General features: G+C 50.2%; 8 protein-coding genes across 8 annotated transcripts; 4 read left to right on the top strand and 4 right to left on the bottom strand.

Annotated features, from left to right (window-relative positions):
* Positions 1–36: 36 nt before the first annotated feature.
* LCP9604111_7546 (Tim17/Tim22/Tim23/Pmp24 family protein) lies at positions 37–807 on the top strand (the record flags this gene model as incomplete). The annotated part of the gene is made up of 4 exons (XM_039075590.1): positions 37–223; positions 281–400; positions 464–658; positions 713–807. The coding sequence occupies 4 exons, from the start codon at positions 37–39 to the stop codon at positions 805–807; spliced, it is 597 nt and encodes a 198-aa protein (XP_038926412.1).
* A 2,141-nt stretch (positions 808–2,948) lies between these two features.
* Positions 2,949–5,573, top strand: LCP9604111_7545 (SLM1 family PH domain-containing protein; the record flags this gene model as incomplete). Its single annotated transcript, XM_039075589.1, has 4 exons — positions 2,949–3,468; positions 3,529–4,016; positions 4,069–4,406; positions 4,463–5,573. The coding sequence occupies 4 exons, from the start codon at positions 2,949–2,951 to the stop codon at positions 5,571–5,573; spliced, it is 2,457 nt and encodes an 818-aa protein (XP_038926411.1).
* A 1,892-nt stretch (positions 5,574–7,465) lies between these two features.
* LCP9604111_7544 (uncharacterized protein) lies at positions 7,466–9,496 on the top strand (the record flags this gene model as incomplete). The annotated part of the gene is made up of 9 exons (XM_039075588.1): positions 7,466–7,841; positions 7,923–7,975; positions 8,078–8,085; positions 8,141–8,234; positions 8,293–8,436; positions 8,502–8,553; positions 8,630–9,093; positions 9,146–9,299; positions 9,357–9,496. 9 exons carry the CDS (start codon positions 7,466–7,468, stop codon positions 9,494–9,496), a joined length of 1,485 nt encoding a protein of 494 aa, XP_038926410.1.
* Positions 9,497–10,360: 864 nt separating this feature from the next.
* On the top strand, positions 10,361–11,337 carry LCP9604111_7543 (uncharacterized protein; the record flags this gene model as incomplete). The annotated part of the gene is made up of 2 exons (XM_039075587.1): positions 10,361–10,906; positions 11,005–11,337. 2 exons carry the CDS (start codon positions 10,361–10,363, stop codon positions 11,335–11,337), a joined length of 879 nt encoding a protein of 292 aa, XP_038926409.1.
* Positions 11,338–11,687: 350 nt separating this feature from the next.
* Positions 11,688–14,235, bottom strand: LCP9604111_7542 (DUF2013 domain-containing protein; the record flags this gene model as incomplete). The annotated part of the gene is made up of 6 exons (XM_039075586.1): positions 11,688–13,153; positions 13,201–13,357; positions 13,413–13,513; positions 13,573–13,923; positions 14,035–14,127; positions 14,199–14,235. 6 exons carry the CDS (start codon positions 14,233–14,235, stop codon positions 11,688–11,690), a joined length of 2,205 nt encoding a protein of 734 aa, XP_038926408.1.
* A 204-nt stretch (positions 14,236–14,439) lies between these two features.
* Positions 14,440–17,279, bottom strand: LCP9604111_7541 (class I alpha-mannosidase 1A; the record flags this gene model as incomplete). The annotated part of the gene is made up of 3 exons (XM_039075585.1): positions 14,440–14,479; positions 14,536–16,143; positions 16,204–17,279. 3 exons carry the CDS (start codon positions 17,277–17,279, stop codon positions 14,440–14,442), a joined length of 2,724 nt encoding a protein of 907 aa, XP_038926407.1.
* Positions 17,280–18,909: 1,630 nt separating this feature from the next.
* Positions 18,910–19,419, bottom strand: LCP9604111_7540 (uncharacterized protein; the record flags this gene model as incomplete). Its single annotated transcript, XM_039075584.1, has 1 exon — positions 18,910–19,419. One exon carries the CDS (start codon positions 19,417–19,419, stop codon positions 18,910–18,912), a length of 510 nt encoding a protein of 169 aa, XP_038926406.1.
* Positions 19,420–19,782: 363 nt separating this feature from the next.
* atgI (autophagy protein ATG9) lies at positions 19,783–22,676 on the bottom strand (the record flags this gene model as incomplete). Its single annotated transcript, XM_039075582.1, has 2 exons — positions 19,783–21,892; positions 21,952–22,676. The coding sequence occupies 2 exons, from the start codon at positions 22,674–22,676 to the stop codon at positions 19,783–19,785; spliced, it is 2,835 nt and encodes a 944-aa protein (XP_038926405.1).
* Positions 22,677–25,637: the final 2,961 nt, after the last annotated feature.

The following is a 25,637-nucleotide window of genomic DNA, read 5'->3' as shown; positions in this document are numbered from 1 at the left end:
CGCAAGCAGTCCATCCCTGCTATCAGCACACACACCATGGCGCACCACGACGAAGAAGATAACACCTATCACCCCAAGGATGCCATTTCGGCAGCCCTGAAGGCCACCGCGCTGACCGGAACCGTCGGTCTCTTCGCAGCCGCTGTGCAGAACACGCTCACCAAACAGAACGTCGGAACTCTGGGTGTCTTCGTCCGTGGCGGTGGCATCATTACTACCTTTGGTATGGGCTTTTTTACCTATAAGTGATGGAGCAATGGCTAAATTAGACATGTTAAAGCGGCCATGGGTGGTACCTATGAGTTCATTAAGAGCGCTTCCGCCAACCTGCGTGAGAAGGAGGACCACTACAACGTCGCTCTGGGTGGCTTCTTCTCCGGTGCCATTCTCGGTCTCCGAGGTAAGTTCTCGAAGTGAATTGAGTATATGGTTATGTACTTGGAGCTAATCGGGTTTACCTCAGTCCGCACACTCCCCGCTGTGCTCGGATATGGTGTCGCCCTTTCCACCGCCATGGCCGCCTTCGAGTACACCGGTGGCACCCTGTTTGGATACCAGTCAGATCCATCCGTGGACGAGTTCGATCGCCGGACAGCGTTGCGCACGGCATTCCAGACTTCCGCAGAGCAGACCATCAAGGAGTTGGGTGAAGGACGTGGTATGTGCTTCTTATCCGGGTAGCGACATTGTCTACCGATACTGACTCCACTAGGTATCTACGGCCCCGGCTACGAAGAGAGACGCCGGGAGCGTCTCAAGGCGAATTACGGCATTGAGGTTCCCACATCCCCAGTTCCTGCATCATAAGCCTACATTCTTCCCAGTCCGCCGTCCGCCTTTTTCCATTGCTTTGTGTAAATTATCCCCCCATATCACGCTGCCTACCGTACGGACAATCCCATCCGATTTGGTTTTCTTTAGTCTCCAGGAAATTCAAAACAATACACATTCAAGATTGGACCAACAATTGAGCAGTTCTGGGTATACTTGCTGGAAGTGACTACCAGTGTAGTAGCTAGTCCAGGCCCCTCAATCAAATCTAGACTACAAGACCCGTAGGATCAATCGCATGGAACTCAAGAAGTATTACGGAGGAATCTAGAAGTAGATATCCATGGATGTACCACTCTGGTGTTCAATAATAATACTCTAAAATGAGGGGGTATCCCCGGACCACCCGGGAGCCAATGACAGTGCAGGTATATCAAACAAGTGGAGGACTTCGAGTATGTTTCCAGGCTAAAAGGGACAAATGTAGTATAAGATCATAATGAATCGTGGCTTTGTACAGAATATGTCAATCAGTATATCCAGGTCACCTTCGAGCATAATTACCATGCTTGAACTATGTACAGAGTACGTGCAATTGTAATTCTCAATTCATCTACTCCGTACTGTCTTCAGAATAGGTAATTTTGCATCAGTTCAATAGAACGAAATGAATCGAAGAAGCAACTGTCTTATACGCCTATTTGGTGAGCTTTGGCATTTGATTTTGCCCAAATGGCTCATATGATGTCGAGCGCCACATTTTCTCGGCCGGGGGGGAACTTTACCCACTTTTTCTGCGAGTACATAGATGCACCATCTAATCTATGTAGTCAATCTGGAGGACTTCAGTTGGAATTACAGTCTTGAACCTAGGGTAATACTTAAACTGTTATTATTAGCTGCTCAAATCTCAATGAATCTTAAATATGAGAAATACATCTCAGTATTTTCCTAGCTTAGTATTGCTAAATTAGAGCCGGCCTCGGAGTTACCTCGATGTCGATTTTCTGTGCGTCATGGTTTACATAAAATGAAAATTTAGCTTGGCGCTTTATCTTGTATACTAGTTGTCTCTTTATTCACTAATAAATATGAATCCATCCAGTTGAGAGCGTATAATGGATATCTGCACTCTCGAATAAACTATCGTACCTTGTTCCTTACCATATGACATTGAGTTCTGTGTTATATTGTACCTCTGGATATTGGAACCTTATATATCACCTGACGTGCATACATCGCACGTGATGCCAAGCAACAGCCCACTCTCGACCTCGGGGCCCGGACGAAATCCACTCACAATATGTAACAGCCAGATAAGAAAGTCTCGACAGTACCCAGGTGAAGATGTAGTATTCCGAATGAGCCGGGGAGAACATGTCAAAGTCGCTGCCCTTGATCTGTCCTTCTCCCCAGATCCAAACGTCATGCACTGTTCATCACTAGATGATCAGGGGAAGGGTGCCTCGCCCCCTTTATTTTTCTTCTCCTATATTGTATGAGCCACAGATCGAGTGGATCTTGTGCACGAGAGGATCGCAATAATAATCTTATTCCAATAGTCTTGCTCGTTCTGTTCAGGGGCGGAGTCCCTCAGCCACTTCTCGTACAGGCAGCCATATAAAAGGGAAGTATACAAGTCCCCCGTTGCTATTTACAGTATAGGAACCAGAATGAATGGAAACACTGTAAAGACGGCTTTGAATTCCGATCCAGTACGTCAACCACGAAGATATAGAGAACGAGAAGTCAAATGGCTTTTTCCCCCTCTCTTTTCTCCCGGTCGTCCCGAAAGCCTAGTTTCTTCCAAGGTCGTCACCATCTTGCATCTCGTAGACGTCATCGTCAGAATTTCCTTTCCCTTTAATTCCCCAGCTCTGCCCTATGTCGGCAGCCCAATCTCTTGATCTTCTCCTTTTTTTTTCCAACCGAGTGGGGCGAATCTCATGCTGCCAGTACCTCCCCCGCATACAATTGCTCCGTTCGCCAGGTAACCAGAAACGACGCCACTTTAGGCCTGTAAACTCTTGGAGCTATTATCCTGATTATCCTGATTATCCCATTTTTTCCCTTTCTTTAATTTTTTACTTCCAACTTTCGGCCAAATTTCGATCCTCTGCTTCGCTCCCTATCCTGAGACACCTGCATAAACCATAATATCCCACGTTCCCGCAGATATGGCGATGGCCGCGCGGCCACAGACGCCCTCACAGGATGCATACATGGTCCCGCAAATTGACCCCGGGGCTTTGAGTCGCGGGTACGGCCCGCGCTCGACTCTGTCGCGACCGAATTCATTCGCCGGCACGTCAGCATACCAGTACAGCTCCGGCGCCCTCGAGTCGTCGCAGGTTCCCCACAACCCCCGTTTCAAGGAGGACTTTGATACCGTCAGCCACCGCAGCTCGGCGTTCGATCGCCCTGGAGTGCAGCGCTCTGTCTCCACCATGTCGCACGTGCAATCCTCGAGCCCGTCCCGGTCGAGCACCTTGCGGAAGAAGGCCTCGCTGAGTAAGAAGGGGAGCTTGCGGCGCAGTGGGAGCCGGAGGAGCATGCGCGCCGGCAGTGTGAGGAGTCTGAGCTTGGGCGATCGCGAAAAGTATCACGCCGATGGCGCGGAGGATGTCAATAGTGCTTTCCTGACTCCGGTCCCTACTAATGGGAACCCGACCGAGGTGCTGGCGAATCGGTTTGGAGGTGGGCTTTTACTCTTGTCAATGCGCGGGCTAGGGAGACTTTGCTAACTAGGATTTGTAGCTTGGCGCAAGCTTCTGAAGGACTTGATTCTCTTTTTTAAGGAGGTGCAGAAATCCTACGAAACTAGAGCAAAGCTGTTCCTATCTGCTTCGAGCGTTGTTAATAACCAGACTCTTCCACCGGGCCTGCTTCAGCCAGGTGGTCTGGCTGATGCGACGGAGATCCTCCAGAATTTCCACCGCCAGGGTTATACCGAGGCCAATAAAGCTGTCGAGGTGGAGGTCGAGGTGATCAGCCAATTGACTGGTCTCCGCAGTGATCTTCAGAAGAAGACTAAGGAGATCAAGAGTCTCTCGGCTGATTTCAAGAATACCGTCGACAAGGAGGTTGACGGCACACGCAAAGCCGTACGGAACTTGCAAGAGGCTCTTGGGCTTGTCGATACCGATGCCTCTGCGACATCGGGCAAAGGTGATCCATTCATCCTGCGCCTGGGCGTGGAGAAGCAGGTCGAGAAACAGATCGAGGAGGAGAACTACTTGCATCGGGTTTGTGATAACTTTGTCTATCCTAGTAGCCTGTCTAATGTTGCTTCTATAGGCATTCTTGAATCTAGAGAACTCTGGTCGTGAACTAGAGGGGATTGTCGTGAGCGAGATCCAGAAGGCATACAATGCGTACGCTAGTATCCTCCGACGCGAAGCCAATGAAGCTCTTGATACCGTTGAGAAGCTCCAGGCGGGTCCGATCTCCATGCCCCAAGATTTCGAGTGGAACCAGTTTGTTGCCGACACAGAAGAACTTGTCGATCCTCGGATTCCTCTCCGGGATGTAGAAAGCATCACATACCCTGGCAAGGATCATCCAGCAGCAGCTGAAGTCCGAGCTGGTATGTTGGAGCGTAAGAGCAAGTATCTCAAGAGTTATACTCCTGGCTGGTGAGTACCTATCTTCTTTACCGTGCGGTTTGAAGCCATTATCTAATCAACTCTAGGTATGTGTTGTCGCCAACACATCTTCACGAGTTCAAGTCGGCAGATCGTGTAGCATGGCAGACGCCTGTCATGTCTCTCTATCTTCCAGAGCAGAAACTCGGCTCCCACTCACAGGAAGACTCAAGCTCCCATAAGTTTATGCTGAAGGGTCGACAGACTGGCGCAATGCACCGAGGCCACTCGTGGGTCTTCCGCGCCGAATCCCACGAGACCATGATGTCCTGGTATGAAGATATCGAAGGCTTGATTGGCATGACAGGAGAGGCGCGAAACGCCTTTGTCCGGCAGCATGTCCGCAGCGTGAGTGGCAGGTCGGTGAATGAGGTGATGGAGGACGACGAAGCCGATCGCACTCCATACGCCGCGGAGTCTGCGGTCATGACTCACGACCGCCCCACCTCCTCTCGCCAGGCTGGAGGCGCGTTCCCCAGCGACGTCCAACTTGACCGAAACCTCCAAGCGCCCCTGTCACCTTCCAGCGGGGATAGCTCCGCTGGCAGAGATATGTTAGGGGCTGCTGGGTCCCTCCCCGATGGGTCTAGTGCCTTTAATGACAGCTTGCGACCAGTAGGTAGCGGCGACGGACGCAACTCCTACCAAAGCTACAGATCCAACGACGGGACCGATGAAAGGTCTCGCCCTGATAGTAACCAGCACGATAGCTACTACGGTGATTGGATCGGACCGTCCGTGGCAGTGGCTAAGAAGAGGCAGAGCCAGCAGCTGGAACCCCCGAATCGGGATGACCGCGATATCCGGTCCGATGGAGATCAGGCTTCCCTTGCTGCCGTCTCGGGTGTCGGTATCTCTAACCGTCGCGATCAGTCGGCTCCTGCCCAGATTGATCGTCGGGAGAGTGTCTCTACGGTGCCCACCAACACCAATGCGACTGAATTTACGAACCATACCAATCCTACTTCGGTAGATGATCACGAACTCGACCTTCCTAAGATCCAGACCGTTGGTCTTGGGAATGGTCCTATCCACCAAGGTCTCGAATCAGACAGCGTAGCCAAGGTTCCAATTCTGCTGCGTTCCAATACAGACAACTCCATTGCTCTGGATATGAAGATGCCAGGCCGTTATCCTCGTACCAATGTGGCAGCATAGGGTCCCCACCCTTTCTATCTTCATCTCCACATTTGTTCCTCCATCTTTCTTACCCCATTTCTTCTATTTCTCTTTGATGTTCTCTTTTATCTGTACATGTCCCACTCCTCGCCCCTTACACAACTCGTCCGTTCCAAGGCGTTTTGGTCCTCTCGTTAGGACTGTTTCCACACCGGATCAGTCTCTCGCACAGCATAAAAGTCATGCTGCATCGGCGTTCGTTTTACAGACAGGGTGTGGCGCAATGGATGTTTTTGTCTTTGTTTATTGTTCCGCGGATTGATTCTTGATTCCCAAGGCTGGGTACTCAGCACCCATTTCTTTCGTTTTGTTTCCCGGTAGGACTTATTGTTTGAGGTTTTTTATTGAAGTGAGGGGGTCTTTTTCTTATTAAAGATGCATACGAAGAGTTGTTTGTGTTTGCAGCCCATGATTCAGTTTGCTTGATGGTAGTCTTTTCTAGTAGTTCTCTTAGTAGTCCTGATAAAGTTCTATAGGTAAACGGCAGAGAAGGCTTAAATAGTGCAAATAACTTTTCCATGTATAACCTTTGAGCATGGTCCAGTTGAATGGATACAGTCTTCCGAAAGGTTACAGGCCGTGGCAATTTAGTAACTTAAATACGCCGTGCAGCCAGTCATGAGTGCAGATGTCCAATGGTGTATGTTGGTGCGCAGGAGGTGAGAGGAGCGATAAGAACGATAAGGCTGGTCTGTATGGTCAGGAGCTACATTGATGTACATATCTAGGCAGTACATAAGTCATAGTCTAGTTTGTGATATTTCTTTAGGAATGAAAGAGCGGGTTGATATTCACATTACCCCCTAACAGCTTCGTTCCTTCCCCCGTGATATCTCCATAGCTGTATACACCAGGTCCTAACTATATGCCGGGGCGGTGACGGGTTTTGCCCGAGGTGTTCAAGTACATATCAGAATTCTGTATTTTCTTCTCTCCATGATATTTCCCCAAGAGTCTTTGTAGGATCCGGAATCCAAAGAACAACACTTCTTCCGCTCCCTTCTACCTTCACCTCCCCCGTCTCCCATCGTTCGTCTTTGTACAACGTATCTCGGCGCTCCATCGAGCCCGCAATCATGGGTACGTTCTCGCGCGTCCTCTGGATTATTACACTCTGCTTTTTCGTATCTTTGTATTACTCGTTTGTTACTCTCATCTGCCTGGTACACTCGAAGGGTCCCCGGTCAATTTCAGCCCTTCATCCAATCACCTTCTCAGGTCTCCCCCCCCCCAAGCGTTGAACCTTGACGCCTGGTACTTTCATTTCCCCCCGCTTCTTCTCCTTTTCCTATTTCTTCCTATCCTTTGGTTTCTTGAGATTCTCCGCTGACAGCCTCATCCGCCCAGCCGACGTCTATCGACCATACCAAGTAAGTTTGCCGCGAGCCCCGTGTTCCTTTTTGTCTTCCTCTTCCCCAGCGACTCTACAAAACATTCCAATATGTGCGCATGGCTCGCAGCTCTATACCAGAGGTCGCTATCGCTGGCGTGTGGTCAGTGCGGGGGTGGGAACCGCCATGTCTACTTGATCAGATATCTGCCGGATCTGGAGATCAGTGGGCCACAAGGCGGAAGCACATTACTATCACGTTATGTGATTCTGAAAATTAATTGTGATGTGTGCACAAACACCCTGTGCCAGTGGCCCTAAGCTCCTACTCCGGAGGTCCTCAGTGTATCCGAGACAAACTCCCCCAGAGCTAGTGGTCACATGACCCACGCCGCAGACGACCCCCCTCGGAGTTGCGACTTCCACATAGCGACTGCCGTCTGAACACGTCTTTTGCTCCGTCCCATCTCTTTTTCATCAATTTTATACGTTATAATATTGCCCCGCTTTTGCGACCGCCGTTGCTATCTACTTTTTGTTCATGTCTGACCAGATCCAGCGTGAGAGGTCTCGCTCACCCCGTCGCCGCTCTTCTCGCAGTCCCCCCCGACGCGCCCGTCGTTCGTACTCCCCCCGGAGTCGCTCCCGCAGCCGTGGTGACCGTGAGGAATACCGCCGTCCCGAACGCCGTTCCAGATCTCCCTTGAGTGCTTCCGGAGCAGCAACCGGACCCCCAGGATCAGGCTCTCCTTTCGGTGGACGCAGTGGATATACCCCCGCTCGATTCGAGGATCGTGCCGCCAAGGAGAATATGATGCAGACCGTTCGCGATTCGTCCCAGCAAGACCGCCGGGTCTATGTCGGCAACCTTTCGTATGATGTCAAGTGGCATCATCTTAAGGATTTTATGAGACAGGGTGAGCAGGGATTGCGCATTGGAATTTGGTGATTTTTTGGAACGATCGAAGCTAATCCTGGTTGCGCCTTGTTTTTTACAGCTGGAGAAGTTCTCTTTGCAGATGTTTTGCTTCTTCCTAATGGAATGTCGAAGGTGGGCGCTTATATGTAGAGGGGCTAGTTCCTTCTATTTCCCCGATCTTTCTCGTGGTTTGTATAGGGTTGACGGGTGGACCTTGGCTGTCCTGATTTGTAGGGATGCGGGTGAGTACTTTCTTGTCTTTCTTCAAATTGACGTTCTAGCTGACATGTATACTAGGATTGTGGAATATGCAACCAGGGACCAAGCACAAAACGCCGTGAATACGCTCAGCAACCAGAGCCTGATGGGTCGCCTTGTTTATGTTCGTGAGGTATGTCTTCAAAGATTCCATGGTGTTGGTGTTGCGATTAGTACTGACTTTTCCCCAGGACCGTGAATCCGAGCCCCGTTTCGTTGGTGGTCCCCCACGCGGTGATTTCGGCCCCGGTGCCCGAGGTGGATTCGGTGGTGGTGGCTTCGGAGGCCCCCAGGGTGGTGCTGGTGGCGGTGGCCGCCAAATTTATGTCTCAAACGTTTGTCCCCTCTTTTTACCCCCGTTATGCTAAGTTCTGCAGGCTTTGTTGACCGTTCGGTATAGCTTCCTTTCAACGTTGGCTGGCAAGACTTGAAGGATCTGTTCCGTTCAGCAGGTAAGTGCGGATTTTTGGACTTGGATTCCTACGTTTTTCTAGTGTAAGGTGAATTGACCGGGACTCCGTATTACAGCCCAGCAAGGTGCCGTGATCCGTGCCGATGTGCACACCGACCCTACCGGACGCCCCAAGGGCTCCGGTATCGTTGCTTTTGAGTCTCCTGATGATGCGCGCAACGCCATTGCGCAGTTCAACGGATACGATTGGCAGGGTCGTCCCCTTGAAGTTCGCGAAGACCGGTTCGCTGGTGGTGGCCCCGGCTTCGGTGGTCGTGGCGGCTTTGGTGGTGGCTTTGGCGGTCGTGGCGGCTTTGGCGGTCCTATGGGTCGTGGAGGCTTCGGTGGTCGCGGAGGCTTTGGCGGTGGCTTCGCTGGACGCGGCGGCTTCGGTGGCTCCCCTGGTAGCCACGGTGGTTTCCCCGGTGCCGGTGGGTTTGAGCACGGTGGTGCTCCTCCTGTTCCCTCCGGACCCCCCAACCCTTTCACTGATTATGCCACTTCCAACGGTGACAAGAGCGCTGTCATCTATGTTCGCAACGTGAGTTTTGGGATGCGCGATGGGCAACATATGGAATGCTAACTTCGATTAGTTGCCCTGGTCTACTTGTAATGATGACCTGGTTGATCTGTTCTCCACCATCGGTAAAGTCGAGCGCGCTGAAATCCAGTACGAGCCTAACGGCCGCTCCCGCGGTACTGGTGTGGTTCAATTTGACACCGCTGATACTGCTGAAACTGCAATTGGTACGTTGCATTTGTATCGTGACTGCCAATCCATATACTAATATTCTTCCCTCACAGCTAAATTCTCCGGCTACCAGTACGGTGGTCGTCCCCTGGGCATCACCTTCGTGAAGTACATGAACGCTGGCCCAGGTCCCGAAGAGATGATGGAAGGCCAAGAGTCGACCGTCGGTCTGACCCAGGACCAGATCATGTAAAGCACTTTCGTCCTTGTTTTACCTAGTCACTTTCTTTGACAGGGGGGCGTCTGGCTTTTTTTTCGCAATGTCTTGTTCATGATTCCCTTATTCCCATTTCAGTTCTTTCGTGGCTTCGTCCTCGCAAAATGGGTTTCGAGTGCCTATTTGGGCTGATCAATTGTTTCCAAAATGGAATGAGCATCTTCTTCCACTTGTGTTTCGTAGGTTTGCTAGTCTTTATCCTTTGAAAATCGTATGTATCTTAGCAGTTGGTCTAACGGCCCGGGCTTTCGTATCCATCGTGGTCGTACTTGTCCTTGTCGCCGTTCGTTTATGTGCCTTCGCTTTCTTTCATCGTATCTTTTCTGGTTTACATATATATTTCTGGGTCACGTACGGTGGTCATTTCGAGGTATCTCCTCGGTTTGCTTTGCTGCATTCAAGTCCTCGGCAGATCTAAATACTTAATCTACGTACAATGTCTGCTACAGTTGGACTCATTGCTATCACAGGTATACTATTAGTATATAGTTATGATCCCACTTTGATGTTGTTCAATAATATTATGGTTGAAAGATGGTCTGCGGAAGTTTCATCTTGTATCTTCTGTATGTATATCCCATACAAAATGTACATATGTCTGAAGCCGAGAATCAGACTCAATCATTAGCTCGATATAAATCAAGTATACCGTCCAGTCTACACACATATATAGCAATCAAAATAGACAGACATCAAGTATAATACTATACATATGTAGATTCTGCAATACACCAGATCCATCTCGATCTTATACTACAACGCACGGACCAACCCAATCCATCTCCAACAATCACATCTACTCCGTATCTCCCCATTGCACCACCCAAGCACACTCAAACCATGTCCTACCTCGCCCGCGCTCTCCCCAAAAGGGTCCTCGCCCCCTCCGTGGCCCAATCCCTCCGCCAAACCCGAGGACTAAGCACAACAACTCTCCAAACCACACCAAGCACCCGCACCACGCAACTCACACCCCGAACAAACCAACCCCGACAATTCCGCCACCGAAGCTACCACTCAGACCTCCACGCCCGGCTCCCAGACCACTCATACACAAACTCCCAAACGGCAATCCTAACCTCCGCGCTCGCCCACGTCCCCACACACGGCTTCTCAGCCACGGCACTAACCCTCGGCGCGCGGGACGCCGGCTTCCTCGACGTCTCGGTGCAGCTGCTCCCCCGCGGCGAATTCGACCTCATCCTCTTCTGGCTTGCTAGTCGTCGGGGTCTGCTGCGCGGGAAGGTCGAGGAGGGCGGGTTATTCCGGCGCATTGCGGCGGAGAAAGGGAAGGATGTCCATGAGCTTTCTGTTGAGGAGCGGGTGCGGGGACTGCTTTTGGAGAGGTTGAGGATGAATGCGGATGTTAGAGATGTTTGGCAGGATGTGAGTTTTTTTCCTTTCTTATCCCTTCCTTCCTGGGATATATCAAGAAGGACATGATTTAGAATTGGATTGGGATGCTAATCTATGTCTATATCTAGGCTCTCGCGCAAATGTCGCTCTTGGCTAATATCCCCCTCTCTCTTACGGAACTGCATGCCCTTGCTTCGGATATCCTTACTCTTTCTGGTGATGACACTGTTGATGCTACTTGGTACACGCGTCGTCTGGCCGTGTCGGCTATCTATGCCAGTGCTGAGGTTGTCATGACCCGTGACCCGACGCCGGATCTCGTGGAGACGGCGGCGTTCGTAGAGCGTCGCTTTGATGATCGGAAGGCGCTTGCTGATAAGATTACCGGCATTGGACAGTGTGCTGGGTTTGGGTGGAATACTGCTATTGGGCTGGGGCGAAGCTGGGGGTTGAAGATTTAAGCGTCTTCATTCTTAGTATATATGGCTAGGCCCATACTTAAGTCATTCACCGAGGCAAGCTTTGCTTGGTGGGACATAGATAGATTGTACTTTTACCAACTATGTTACTATTGTAAACTACTCCATTCTTGTCAGCAAATAGACTCTATTGTGTTATTCTAGGATCCGGTCCTCGCTGACGTCCTCGCAAATATCCATGCCATGCAAAATAACTAGAGACATAGCCTACCATGTCCCAATCTGTTCACCCGAACAGCCGCGCTTGATGCCAAAAAAAACAACCTGAAGGGAGCCAAAAAGTATATCTAATAATGAAAAAGAAAGGAATTAAACAGATCGAGAAGTAACGCTCACTGCAGGGAAACATTCTGCACCGCCTCCTCTACACTGAGATGCACATGGTCGTCGCCAGCACCGTCGGCTGGGATATCTGTCTTGTCCGCAGTAACCTCGATCGGCGAAATCACCAGTGTGGGAGACTTTGGCGAGAACGGATCCGAAAGAACGCTGCGCTCTGGTGACTGTGACAGCTCTTGCTGAGCAAGCACGGTGGTATTTTCAGCAGTTTCACGCTCCTTCGATGGACTAACACTGCTGGCCCCGCTCTCGACCGAGTCACTCTGTCCATGCTGGGGTTTGCCACGTCCCCAACGGCGCGCTTTTGGCGGAAGTGGAGCCTGACCATGTCGGCTTGTTCCCGCTGCTGGGACGGGCCGGTGGTGACTTGAGGATGGTGTGTTATGGCTGGAACGGCGTGGTGGCGGGAGGGCCGGGGGAGGGTTTGATACAGATCGTCGCGGTGGACCTGAAGTTGTGAGAGTGGAACCTGAGCCCGAGTCGCGATCACTGCTATGTGTCTGTGGTGGTGGTGGTGTGCTGGGAGTGATAACAGTGGTGGGACTGACTTCGATGCCTTCGGGGATGGTGTTCCTGTCACTGCTTGTGCCGGCAGAGTGGTGCTCGTCTTCATCCACGGCCATACGGCGCCCGCGCCAGCGTCGAGATTTCGGTGGTTCTGGCTTGACCTTTGGTGGTCGGATTATTGGCGTCTCGTCACTGAGAGCGGCGACAGGGACTCCGTCTTTGCGGCTGGGGGTGATTATGCCTGGTTTTTCGTGGTGTGCTGCAACGGCCTGAACGCTCAGTGAAGATGCAGATGCGGGCTCTAGGTTCATGCCGAGCCGGTTGATTAAGCTGTGTTTCCGACTCCCAGGTGTATTATACGAACTATACGAGTCCGTTCGCGTTGGTGATGCGGTACCAGGTGAGCTAGCGACTGTGCTTGACCGTGAGAGTGTGTGAGAAATATCGAGTGGTTCGCCCATATCTACAGGTGACGCATGCCGCTCGCCTTCTTCTAGGACAGTCTCAATTGTAGTTGTTGTCTCTTGAGTGGGGGTATCTTGCGTTTCTGCGGCGTCGGGCTGTTCAACATTACGTAGCCAATCCACTGTCGCACACCGGGCGACAAGTCGACGGGTTGTTTCATCGACCTCTTCAAAATGCAGTATTTTCTCGTGTTCTGCGTCGTTCCCATATGAGACTTGTCCCCGGACAAGGACGCTGAGTAGCCCTCGAAGTCCATCACGCTTGTAGTGCGGCGGGTATCGTAGTTGTGTATGAGCTAGAAGCGGGTAAAGAACACGCAGGTAAGTATGCCTCAGAGCAGCGGCCTCCTCGGGTAGATCGAGCAAGTTCCGGATCAATATATCCACCAGAACGTGTAGATCGTTCGTGAAGAAGTATTCATATGTGCTAGGGGTGGTAAATATGAGATAGAGAAGCTTCAATGTAAGCAATTGAAGGGACGTCTCGGCTGCATATTGTCAGTCATTGCCTTTATTGAATAGGAGGATCCGTTACCTTCACGGTTGATAAGAAGAATGATGTTCTCCCCGAATGTCTTATACATCCCACCATATACTGATAGGATCTTGATGACCTTGTTGGTCAAATGACCAGAGGGCCGGCCGTCCACCGGGTTGTGAGCCGAGATCATGAATTGCTCATTCAGAACCAGCTGGTCAATTTGTCAATCCCGTTCTAACCAAAATGATCCTGAAGAAAGTACTCACCAGCACCCGGATCACGGGGTAATGATACGGATCGGTAACATCGTAAGAGAGATCTTCGATGATATCAAAGAGACAGCGGATGAAATCGTCATCCACGAGAACTGCACACAAGCCCCATAATCAGCTACCAGCAGCAGGCACACGTGTATCCAAAACGCACCCAAGTCTTCAATTTTGACCCTTTGTATCCTCGACATCTCATACACAAGGTCCATCAACAAACGATGAAGACCCGCGTCGCCGTCCAGATCCGCCCTCCGCATCGCCTGTATGAGCTCGAGGAGACGCGCAAACGCGCCCTCCTCATTTAGCATCTGAAGCACAACTTCATTCTGTCGTCCGTCAAAGAGGATGAATGACGCAATGAAGTGGAGGGTATCCGGGTCGTCGTCCTGCAGCAGACCGTAGAGAATCTGTCGTCGCACGTAGTCCGCATGTGTGGCGAATATACTCGACGTGAATAGCTTGTAGGAACAGCGTGAGAAATCTGTTTCCGACCGGAGGTATTCATCTAGGGAAGGGCACGTGTGTTAGTCGTAGTGGAAGGAAAGTTGGGAGCGGACGTGGTTTCGGAGTGTCGTTGGGTTTAACATCGCTTCTCGGAGGTCGAAGTGCCATTCACCTTTGTGTTGGGTTGCTAGATCGAGATAGGCTCTGAGAGCGTCGTCGATCTGGTCTTCGGAGTCACAGGGCTTGGAGACGATCGCTTGAAGTTCTGCGAGAACCGGTCAATTGTCATGTCGCATTATCTTGAAAGGAGAAAATAGTGGGCTGAGAACAACGTACCAGTCCAGAACTCAGTCTCCGAGACCTCAGGCTCCATTTCCCACCAGACAGCTCATGCCGGTTTATGTGCCGGCTTGAAGAGTTGGAGAGAGTTGAAGGGCGGGGGATTGGGGGGAATTCAAGAGTCCCACTACGGGCCAACCCTAAGGGACACATTATCTTGTACGTTATTACGAGGTCTATGGGAGATTATGTGTTATAGAACAAAGAACTTTCATTGGTATCAAAATGTAAAACATAATTATGCAAGTGGGCGCAGGAATGGATGCGCTTCGGTATTCCTGTAAAAAGTCAGTTCTTGGTCAGAGTTTGTTTACAGGCTACGTCAGTCACTTACAGAACATATTTATCCAAGTCCACGACAGTAGGGTCGCTGAACAAAAGATAGAAATACTTCAATGTCTCAGATAGCCAGAAAGACTCCATCGTATCCTTGTGGATCGGTTTCTGGGCTGTGACATCGTGGATGGCCGCGTTGGCTAGCTCCGTTCGGGTATACTTCGAAATAGCCTCGAACATCTTCCACCCTTTGTGACGCCAGGATTCGTCGCCAGTCAGACGGTACATGATAAATACTGACTCGATCGCCTCGGGCCGAAGGTAGTATTTCGGTGACGGGATACTGATCATGCCTGCGGGGAGGTGGTCTTTGCCGACTTCGGCGATGTGAGGCGAAGCGGGCGACGAAGACGAACGAGGTGCATCCCGGTCCTCCAGTTCGGTTCCACTGGAAGTAGGGCTCGGGCTTGAAGCAGGAGCAATTGCTTCCGCACGTTTTCCTAATGCGAGTCCATCTCGCTTGGACAACACATCGCTATCGTGGGGGTTTAATGAGCCCGGCATGGGGATGGGAACCGACCCGCTCGAAGATCCTTGGGGTGGATCGTGCGAGATCAAATTCACGCGCTGTTCGTAGCTGCTCTCACCGTCGCGGAACGAATGTCCTGCCCCGGGGTCTATGCGAGAGTAGCGTGCCACACCAATGTCAAAGCGGGCTTGATCCCACTCACATGCCGAGCCTTTCTCACAGGGCAAAAGGCGGAAGCGCTCAGGCATCACTCCGGTTTGTGTCGACTCGTAAGCCCAAACACAGCCGTCCGTCAGTTTGGCTGCAAGTTCCAGATCAGCATCGATGCCGAAGGCCTTGGCTCCTATGGCGAACATGCCGCCGACGAAACACGTCAAGTGAGCGCCTTCGTATTCAAGATCGGATGGAGTGAGCTCTGCAATCTTTCCAGGTGTCATTGGACTAGTGGAGGCCATGAACCGAATATCACGTCCACCTTTCACCATGGGTTGGAAGAGAAGATTCTTGCGGGCCGCAGCGGCTGCCTTTTTATACATATTCATGTATTGCTCGTTCATGCCACCCAGTAGCAGATATTCCTTGGGCAGGTATTCGTAGGTCGAGTCAGCCATTCCTCCCATGGCGTACCCGTTATCGCGGGGTGAATGGGGAAGTATCAAGCCGCCATTGCATTTATCTGCTGGTGTATTTTGCTCGCGTGACTGAATGCGAGGCTCACTGGCAGCTTGCGTATCATTGGCAGGCTGGGCATATCTTTCGATGTCAGGGCTTGTGTCTCGTGGGATGAGCTTCAAATAGCTCTCAAGGTCTGTTGGTGCAGCGTAAGTCTTGTGGGTCACCGTAGTGGTAGTCTCGGTTGCACTAGCAAGGTTTTGCTCGGGTGTAGGGCTACTATCACGCGGAGGTGTGTTCTTGGAGTACTTGGAACATCCCTGTGCATTGACCCGTAGAGGCCACAGTCCCGGGATGCTAGTTAAATCTTGGATTTTCTCCAATTCGTTGGTGATCCGGGCTATCGCATCATAGTATTTGTCCCGCTTGGTCAGTTGAGCCAAACGGGTAAACTCCAAGGAAAGCGACCCAATTTCAGCTAGGCCGGCTCGGGAAGACGCCCGATGCGGCTTCGAAGCATACTCGCTGAGAAAGGTTGGTTAGTCGTCATCTAGATGATCAGGAAGAATTTGTGACAAGACTTACGGGGCCCAGCGATAGTAAAGGTGCGGCATGCGGTTGGGTGTGTCAAAGGCACCAATGAGAACCTCAGCAAGCTCCTCTGCTTTCTCCAAAAGCACTGGGTATCGATGACCAGAAATGTCATAGGCACCCAAAAGACCTCCAAGGTAGCGGATGGTTGTCTCAAACATCGGAATATCTGCTCTCAGTGACGTTTTGAAATCAATGTTTTTGATCAGATCCAAAGCCTCGGAGAATTCATCTTTCAACTGCATAATCCAGAGAGAATCGAGGGAATCGACCAATGTCGCTCCCCAGCCGTTGAATGGGTCTTCAAACTCCTTCGACAGAGGCTTGACTTCGTCATGTCCCATCGCAATCTTCTTATAGCCTCGCCAGGCATGCGTGAACTCGGCCTTGATAGTGCTAAGGCGTTGTAGGCGCTCTTGCTTGCCGGAGCTCGACTCATCCTTGAACTTCGCTTGCAGCTTGGGAATTTTCTTCGTCTCTCCCTTTGGCAGCTTGATCACCTCCTCTGCAGGGACGGGGAACCGTTCGGGGAACTTCTTCCACTTGGCCGTTGGAATGCCAGGTTCAGGGCGCTCCGCTGCCATTCTGCCTGTCCCTCCATTATCAATTTCCTCATCATTTACGCTATTGGTATTCTCCGTTGCCGGTGGTGGCAAGCTGTCGGTGCCTCCCACCTTCGCTGGTTCCTTCGCAGAGTCCTTCGCAGAGTCCTTCGCAGAGTCCTTCGGATCACTCTTGATGGGAGTCTTCACTGGTGGAGTGTCGGAGGGATCTTTAAACCGGTTGTTGTCCTTTGAGCCGCTATTGGGGCCCACGGGCGAGATGATCTTCTCTGTCTGTGGTGGGGAGGAGGTGGAGCCGCGATTGGGGTCGGGAAGCACGCGGTTTCGACTCTCCTCAATGGCAGCAGCAACGGCCGGGTTTTGCGGATGGGCAGCATCGGGTGAGTGAACGCTAGACTCTTCAATCACTGTATAGCTCCAATCGCGTGACCGCGCAAAGTGGAAGAATGTGAAGACGACAGCCGCCGCGAATATGACCAGAACTCGGTATCGGCGAGCTCGAAACATCGCGAGCTGTCACCTTCTAGGTATATTCGTTTCGAGAAAAAAATACTAAAAAAAAAAAGGAAGGAGAAAGGAAGACACCAAGGAAATTAGCCAAGTCCAGATGAAATCACGAGACTCCACAAGTAAACAAAAAGATCCACACGAGAGCCTCCCCGTTCTATTTTGGTTCTTTCTGTTCTTTGACATCTTCAACTTTTCTTCAACTCTTATTTCCATGTTATATCTTTCCTTTATGTTTTTTCCAACTTCAATTTCTCTTGTACAAAGAGATCTTTCCCGATGAAATGCTCTCAATTCCTCAATGCCCCGGAGAACTGCGGTTTTTGGGCCTCAAGACATAGTGGAGATTGCAGCCCAGACGGCATCTTTTAGGGCGAATAAAATAACGAGGCTGTTCAACGTTGACCATTGGCCCCAGATTCCGGACCGTCACTGGATTAAATGCATGCAACCCGTAAGGGTTTCTCATGTTGGCCTATCATCAATCGACTCTTCCGCTAGCTTGTCTCAGCGCGGCCTCCATCACAAAGGTGGTCCACATGGCTGATCTCCCATTGGTGTGCTAATAACCCCTGCAGCCGAAAGACACATAATAATCCGCGCGATTATGATTGCATGGGAGCATCGACAGCAATCTGGACCGGAAGATATATCCTACACAATACGGAGTACTCAAGTATAAATAGGGGGTTCGCCGGGTCATCAGGTCACTAGGTCGGGGTAACGACTAGTAGGTTATGTTACATTGACCTAGTGAACTAGTGAGGTACATGAAGTCAGTAGTAGGTCTAGCTGAATGCTTCCCTAAGCTAGGTTTTGTCCCTAAAACCTAAGTTGAGCGAGGAGCCTATCCTGTATAGCGAGTGCGGTTCTAGACCCTAAAGGATGGCACGTGGCAAATAAGTCACTCCTGTCATGTCTTATTCTATAGTTAACGATGTACTCCGTACTCCGGTACTCCGTAGTCACATACATAGTCATACAATACACCGGATCTTTGGTCAAGCAAGTTGGATTTCCCTTTCCGCTTTAGTACTGGGCACCCCCTGAGTATTACGTAATCATTAAGCTTGCTTACTGAGCGTCACCCCGATCGGGAAATTCGCATGGCACATACTATATACAGCACATACATATGGAAAATTTGTAAATAAAATGAAAAGAAAAGACAAATAAGTACTACTTACTCAATTTTTAACACCAAAAGCTCCAACACGTGAAGTTGAGTCAATTACAGTATATTGTTGCTAACCATATCCCAATTAGGTATAATCATCGTCAGTGGATACCCCTCTTATTATCGGTGATGTATATCCTCGAGAGGATGGTATTTTGCAAAGCCGATGCGGTGTTTCTACTTTGAGCTGCAGCATCAGACGCAGCTCTCTCCATGTCTACACCGGATTTGGTCGCATTCTCTAAGCCATGGAGGATATCAGTGGAAAGTTTCTCGTTCAGTTGTTTGTCTAGCGAGTAGGAGTAGGGTTCATTGGCATTGCTCGACCTTGTTTCTTCAGGAACCGATTGAAATTGACAGAGAGTAAAATATTGGGCACGGTAAACCTCGAACTTCCAGCCGCCAATACGAAGTGAACTCAACTTCCATCAGGAGGACCATACTCAGACAGATCTAAATCCAACGCCATTTCATACCCAGCTTCTGGAAATAGCCAAACAAAGCATTCTTAGGCACATATCCAGCAAATGATCTCTGCCACCCAGCTGCAAACGAGCCCTCAATTGGACCCAACTCCCCAAACCCAAGGATTTCAAGAGCCCAAGGTGTCAACAAGGCCAGAATGCCCAATGCAATCAGCGTAGTGTACATAGGATGGTCTGTCGCAAAGCCGACAGCAGCGTTTCTGCTCTGGGCCGCAGCATCAGAGGCGGCTTTCGCCATGTCTGCGCCGGAATTGATTGCATTCTCTAGACCGTGGAGGATAGCTTGTGCTATGGCGTCGGTCCAACTTTCGGTGGAAAGTTCCTCGTTCAGTTGTTTGTCGAGCGAGTATGGTTCGTCGGCATTGAGTATTGTGGTGACAATGGCAGAGGCAATGGACTCAGGGGATCGGGGGTCGGTGGGAGGACGTGGCTCGTTCGCCAGTCTCCCAAAGATACAGCCTCCGATACAGTCGAGCATCTTGTTGATGCTAGGTTGTTTCTGTGGATATGAATGTGGTTTGTCGGTGGGCAAGGTCAAAGAGGAAGGCACATCAAGAGCGATGGAGGGATGGAGGGATGGCGGAGGGAAAGGAGGGGCACAGAGGTGTATCGGTATTTGGGCGCTTACACAGATTCCTAAGGTGCCTGATGTTCATGGGTGCATGTGACTTAGGACTAGTTAGTAGACAAACATACTGCTGACATCATGACAGGCAAATGGATGATAGAGCAATGAAAGACTAAACGCTGCATGAAATGGTCATATATCGTGTCTGAAGCATATAAGCAACGAGCTTTCTAAGTAAGCCTACCACCAAGAAGTGGCACAGGAGATGAATATCTAAATCCCCGTCCGTCTGCCTTCGGTATTAACTTTCTGGAACTGCTGAATCAACCCCAAAACACCGCCCCCACCAGCAATGGCGTCGATATTTTCACCTTCATCGCCCTCATCAGGATCATCCTCGTCCTTGCTGAGTGGGTTCATGCGCCAAGAACCGCCGAGGTTACCGTCACTAGTGCCTGCACCTGCACTGGAATTACCGGTACGAGCACCCGACTGCCGTATTGTTGATTCACGACCGTCTTGGGATAATGGTTCTTCTTCGTCGTCGATAGTATCCGTAGACGGGTGTCCGAGCCGGGAGCGATGGTGCTGCTGGGGGCTGGTTCGGGCGGCGCGGAACCCAGTGGTTGAGGGTTGGTGGTGCGGGTCAAGCAGGATGGATGGAGCAGGAGATCGGTGATCGAATCCTCCCATTTGCCTTAGTTTAGAGTCTCCCATCATTGATTGAGCGCCAAATGGCACACCGGCGGTCGGCCCAGTGCGTGCATGGAGATGGTCAGGGCGATCAGGAAGAGCACCGAACTCGGCTGCAGTGGGTGAGTTGAGGGTTGGCAAGGTTGGCGGTGGGTGGAATTGTCGTCGGCTGTTAGGTTGATGAGTGGTACCGTAGTTGTCCAAGAAGCCATAGTAGGAAGCTAGCATCTTGCCATCTTTAGTTGAGAAGTAATCAGTGCGCAGGTCCTGTTTGCCAGGGTCTCGACGCCCGGGCCCGGCTTGGGAAAGCACATTTGTGCCCTTCTTGAAGTCGAATACGGCAAAAGAGCAGAGATAGCCTACCCCGTCGACGTGCACGGTGAACTCCCGGAAGAAGTCAATGAGGCGGTCACTGCACTTGGGCAAGCTGAACCATAGGACGAAAGGAGTGAAAATCATGCTCAAGATCTCCTCTAAGAATATCACAACTTTCATTTGATAGAGGATTGCAAATTCTTTCCGCACGTCGTCGCTATGCAAACGCCCCTTCCATCCGGACGGGAAGTAATGAGTAAAATCGATCAGCTCGAGAAGTGCATACTCGGGGTCGAAGACATCGGTCTCTTCGGGTGCCAGCCCTCGCGCAAAGGCCCAGACTGTACCGAAAATACCAAGATAGAATAGCACAGTCCGGTCAGGAGTAATTTCAAATCCAAGGAAGAGCTCCGGGTCTATCACCGAGGCAAGGGCCAACACCGAGGCAAGAGCGCCAGAGATGAAAGCAACGAACCGTGCCACTTGAATAGTCTTATCCTTGGGAAATTGGTCCACATAGCGACTAGCGAATGGATAAGACATATTGATTCGACGCTCAAAGAGATGCCAAAGCTCATTGAACTCGCGGAATTTCCACTCCGCCATAGGTGTATATTGACGGGAACCGATTTGGCCCGGATTCTTCTTGAACTCATTGAAGTACCGGAAGAAGTAGTGCATCATAAAATAGACCACAATAAAGGGCGCTACGAAAATATTCATGACGCCAGCGAAAATAAAGCGCCGACGTAAGCCATCACTCAGGGCTCTCCGATGCGTGTCCTTGAGGAACAGGGTTCGCAGTTGGCCTTGCTCATTAAAGACATAGTCCATGACACAAAGATTGAGATTCCATTCCATGGTTCGGGAGAAGAGTTGTCGATTTTTGAGGAACGGGATAGGGAGAGTAAGGTCCAGAATATCCTTGTTCACTAATGCGATCATGTAGTTCTCCTTGCGCATTAGGCGGTTGGCAATGTCGTGAGCGTCCATTCTCTGCTTTGACTGGCTGCCCAGGAATCTTCGATGTTTGGCAGAAACCGCAGCCGCAGTAGATGGATTCGAATCTCTCAACGCCATCAGTCGACTGACCACTTCTTGCCATGAAATCGTCTGCACCTCGGCATCCGAGACGCCGAGAAGGTAGAAATAGAAGTCATGCAGGTGTTTGAGCCTGCGAATGTCTAGTAGGTACTGGAAAAGCTTCCCAATCCAGAAGAAGCTAAAAAGCCACAGCAAAAATGTGGACGACCCGGACATATTTGCTGTACATTGAGGCACGAGGATGTCATCCAGAGTTTTACTTCGCCGAACCTTAGAATAATCAATGCAGTTGGTTAAGAATGTAGAGAAACCAACAACGAATGCAAATGTCCTGTGTGTACTGTCAGCTTCTCCTAGGATGCTTTGGAAAGGGTTTCATCGTGAACTTACAAGAGGTTCAGCACCCGAGTCAGCAGAATAGACCAAATTCCGTTCCCTAAGAAGTATATGTAGACGTCCTTTAAGAAGTTATCCAGATCCTCGACGTTCGCCCACCGCCACATTGCCTTCTTCTTGGGGTCAACATTGGCAAGACCAGGGTGTTGGCCGGTGAACCATCTCCCTATTGGATGACCGCTTTCACTGGGCAGTGTTTGATGGGCTGCTTGTTCATTCCAACGTGTTCCGGTGTGTTGTGAGGATGGACCAGGGCTAGGGGTTCTTCGTCGGTCCGGACGACCATGAAGTCGGGGAGGAGGAGGTAACTGTGATTTCAGATCTTCGTGATGACCTTCCACCAGCAGAGACTGAGGGACGTCCTCATCATGATCATCGAGCTCATATCCGAGTGGTGATTCTTGTGGCATCCACCGAGGCCGGGACGACTTGCGACGGCGGGTGCCAGATGGAGAAGCTCGCTCTTCAGGTGCTTTGCCCGACCGTGCCTGCCCAAGCAATGCAGTGCTGGGGCTGATTATTTCACTATCCTGTGCATCCGCTAGTGCATCCTCCAGTTCCCGGTCACTAAATTGTTCCTGTTGGTCTTCTATGACCAAGCCCGCACGTTCTTCGAGATCAGAGTATTCGGACCCGACGTCATGTTGGCGAATGGTCTCATAGACCGATCGTGAGCCCGTTGGAGGTAGGAACCGTGATAATATGTTAGAGGACATCATTTTGAATCAGACTAAGGCTATAGTCAGACCATTCATGGCAACAGCTTCAGAAGCCAGTGATCGTGGTAATGAAATGCCATCCAGCGGCGCTTGAAATGCGGATAAATGGGGATCACTATCAATACAACAGACTGAACGTAATCGTGTTTCAAATGAGCATGCACCCTAATTAAGGTGACTGTACCAGCTTATAAAATAGTAGCCTTTGATTTAGTCCTCGTGATAACAGTCACCAGGAGCCATGATCATTCCCCAGACCTCCCGATAGCTATGATGACATAAAGAAGGGGTATATGGCCTCAGGCAGCAATCTAAAGTCATGTGTGTGTATCACGTGATTGGGCCCTTGTGGACCTTATCTTATCTCCACAGGTGATATGGATACCGGAATTTACTTTGCCTCCATCAGTACTAACCTATCCATATTCTACCTCCATATTCTTCTCACTCATTGACTCTATAATTATTCAATCGCCAGCTCCATAGATTTGGGCTAGAATGGATTTCTTTGCATAACTCCTGACGGAAAATTATCTTATTGATTTCGAATCCTGCTGCAACCTCACTAGCTTAGAGGGTCTACAACTATCTCGAGCGGAGCAGATATTCAAGCCTCGTACAAGATTGTCCCGGAGCATACCTGAATAAATCTTCCCGAACATCGGAGGGACTCCACAATGAATTCACGCTCCGAACCTCTATCGGTCCTACGACATTCACCCCACAGCTCTGCTAGAACAGGACGCTATGCGGCCTGTTTCCGTCCACCATATAGTACTAGTACTAGTACTCACTAGCTGCGGCATGCCAAGCTATGAGTACCGTCGGTAAAAGTCCATCTTACTGCCTACGCTTGTCTCCGGCATTCTTGAGTCGTCTCGAATCCGCAGTGCCCCGTCGTCCAATCGCTTCCCTGGCCGACGTTATTAAATGCGTGCATGGAAGACTTCCAGAACCCACTGGTAAAGTACAACAATTTAGGATTGATCCACAGTTCCACAATACACTCATCTACGATGGTTATGAGCGGGTACCGTACCGTACTGAGTAAGAAGCACTTTGAAATTGCGACTTGCTATTTTTTGTGTTGAATACTTCAAAATCAGATATGCTTATATGCTTACATGCTCATATTTATCATCTCTCTACGGCTCAATCTGAACTTAGTTCTGTGTGACTCCAGTATATAATCCTGGCTGAAGATCTCATTTCCTAACCGCTACAGACTAACAATTGACTCCACTTTCGGAGATTTCCCTCAACCTGTTTTAGTAGAGACTCCCCTCCCCGGCTACGACATTATTAATGTCTCTATTAGTGTATAAGTAACTAGAGCGAATCAAAAGTACCTACTGCGTCAAGGTGTTAGCCTAGGTGCATATGTACCATAGTTGGGGCCAGGATCTGCGCCCCGGACACCACGTTTGAATTTGCATATTGCAGAGCAGACCGTATAGAAACATTCATTTAGAATCATATAGAGTTAATCCAAATACAAGGAGAAGGTTGCCATCGTCAGGAGCATATGAATCCATGCATTTATAATATAATATACTAGTACGATGCACGGCCACAAAGGGATCAATATCTCAAGCATGACCGTCATGACTCAAGACTTCAGGGCCCATTTCCACTAGCCCGGTGATCCGCAGCCAGTGCGAGTCAGCAGAAAGACGCCATGCAGTTATCCCGACTTCTAGAAAATCTCTCGGCAGTTTAGGACCATTTTCGAAAAATCCGAAAGCTATTGATCTTCACCTCAACCCGCTATTTACTTCTTCCCTTGCTCCGGTGATATTACAATATAGACTCGGTATCTTCGGTTAAAGGCTTAAACTGAAGCTGAAAGGCTGGGGGTTGGATCTACATCTACGGAGTATCGAGGTAAATAGTCCAAGCTCACTTGCTCTGGGGATGATTAGGATGTATATAGAACGTGCCCATCCACGTTGCGCTGTCATCCAGGTAGCCTAAAACATGGGGGGAAGTATAAATTGACGGATATAGCCAATAATAGACTTGCAGCAAGCTCTAGAGACTAAGATAGAGGCAAAAGGGTCAGAAAGCGTTGCCATTCCTCATTATTTCGTTATTTTTCCCATATACAGATTCAGCTCCGCTATCCACTTCTTTCTCTCCTCCCCTCCCCCCTCCCCTCTCCCTCTCCCTCTCTTTCTCTCTCTCTGGCTTTTGGCGATCTTTACCGGATCTTCCCATTGCAATTTCAACTTGATTCTTCATTAATGGGAAATATTTTCCTTTGAAGACCTTCCCCCTCATTCTGCCCCCGTCCCAAAGCGGCCTACATCTGCTGGAATCCGCAAAAACACCTCTATGCGCACACACGCACACCTCTCCTAAAGAGCATAAGCAAAACCTTCCCAATTTCAAAAGGGACTGATGAAGGTATGTGCGCATGTCTTTACTCCCATATACCCTATCCCATACCCCCTCCCCTCCCTCTAATAATGATATCACTTCACGCCCTTCTCAACTACCAATTTCTATCGGGCCGCTTCTTCAGACCACTAACACTGACAGCGACACCCTCGCTATCGACTGGCCGGACCATTGGACGCTTAGCGCATTCGTTAGATTCTCCTGCATCTCTCAGACAAACGACGGTGACCCGCGCCTCCTTTGTCCTAGCCTCCCATTACTACTTCCCCTCTCCCGGCGCCTCGACCGAATGTGCGACCCCAATACCCAACCTCTCACCGGACTCCATGTTGTCTCATAACAATCTCCTGGGCAAAAGCGATCCTCAATTATACAAGCGCAGCCGTGCCGCATACGTCAGTTGCCAACAAGCTCTTCTTTCACCGATTGTTTTGAGGGAGGTTGTGTTGGGTGCGACAAGGGAGTGAACCTGTCCGTCTCTCCTCTTTTAACATATTGACGGGTTTCATTTTCGGTTTGTCTCTATCGCCTGTCGAAGGGGCTGTCCTATAACAGAACGAG

Source organism: Penicillium roqueforti, assembly GCF_015533775.1.
Source record: "Penicillium roqueforti strain LCP96 04111 chromosome Unknown scaffold_24, whole genome shotgun sequence".
Classification (NCBI taxonomy): domain Eukaryota; kingdom Fungi; phylum Ascomycota; class Eurotiomycetes; order Eurotiales; family Aspergillaceae; genus Penicillium; species Penicillium roqueforti.
The sequence above is the reverse complement of the archived record's forward strand: the minus strand, read 5'-3'. Positions and strand labels throughout refer to the sequence as shown.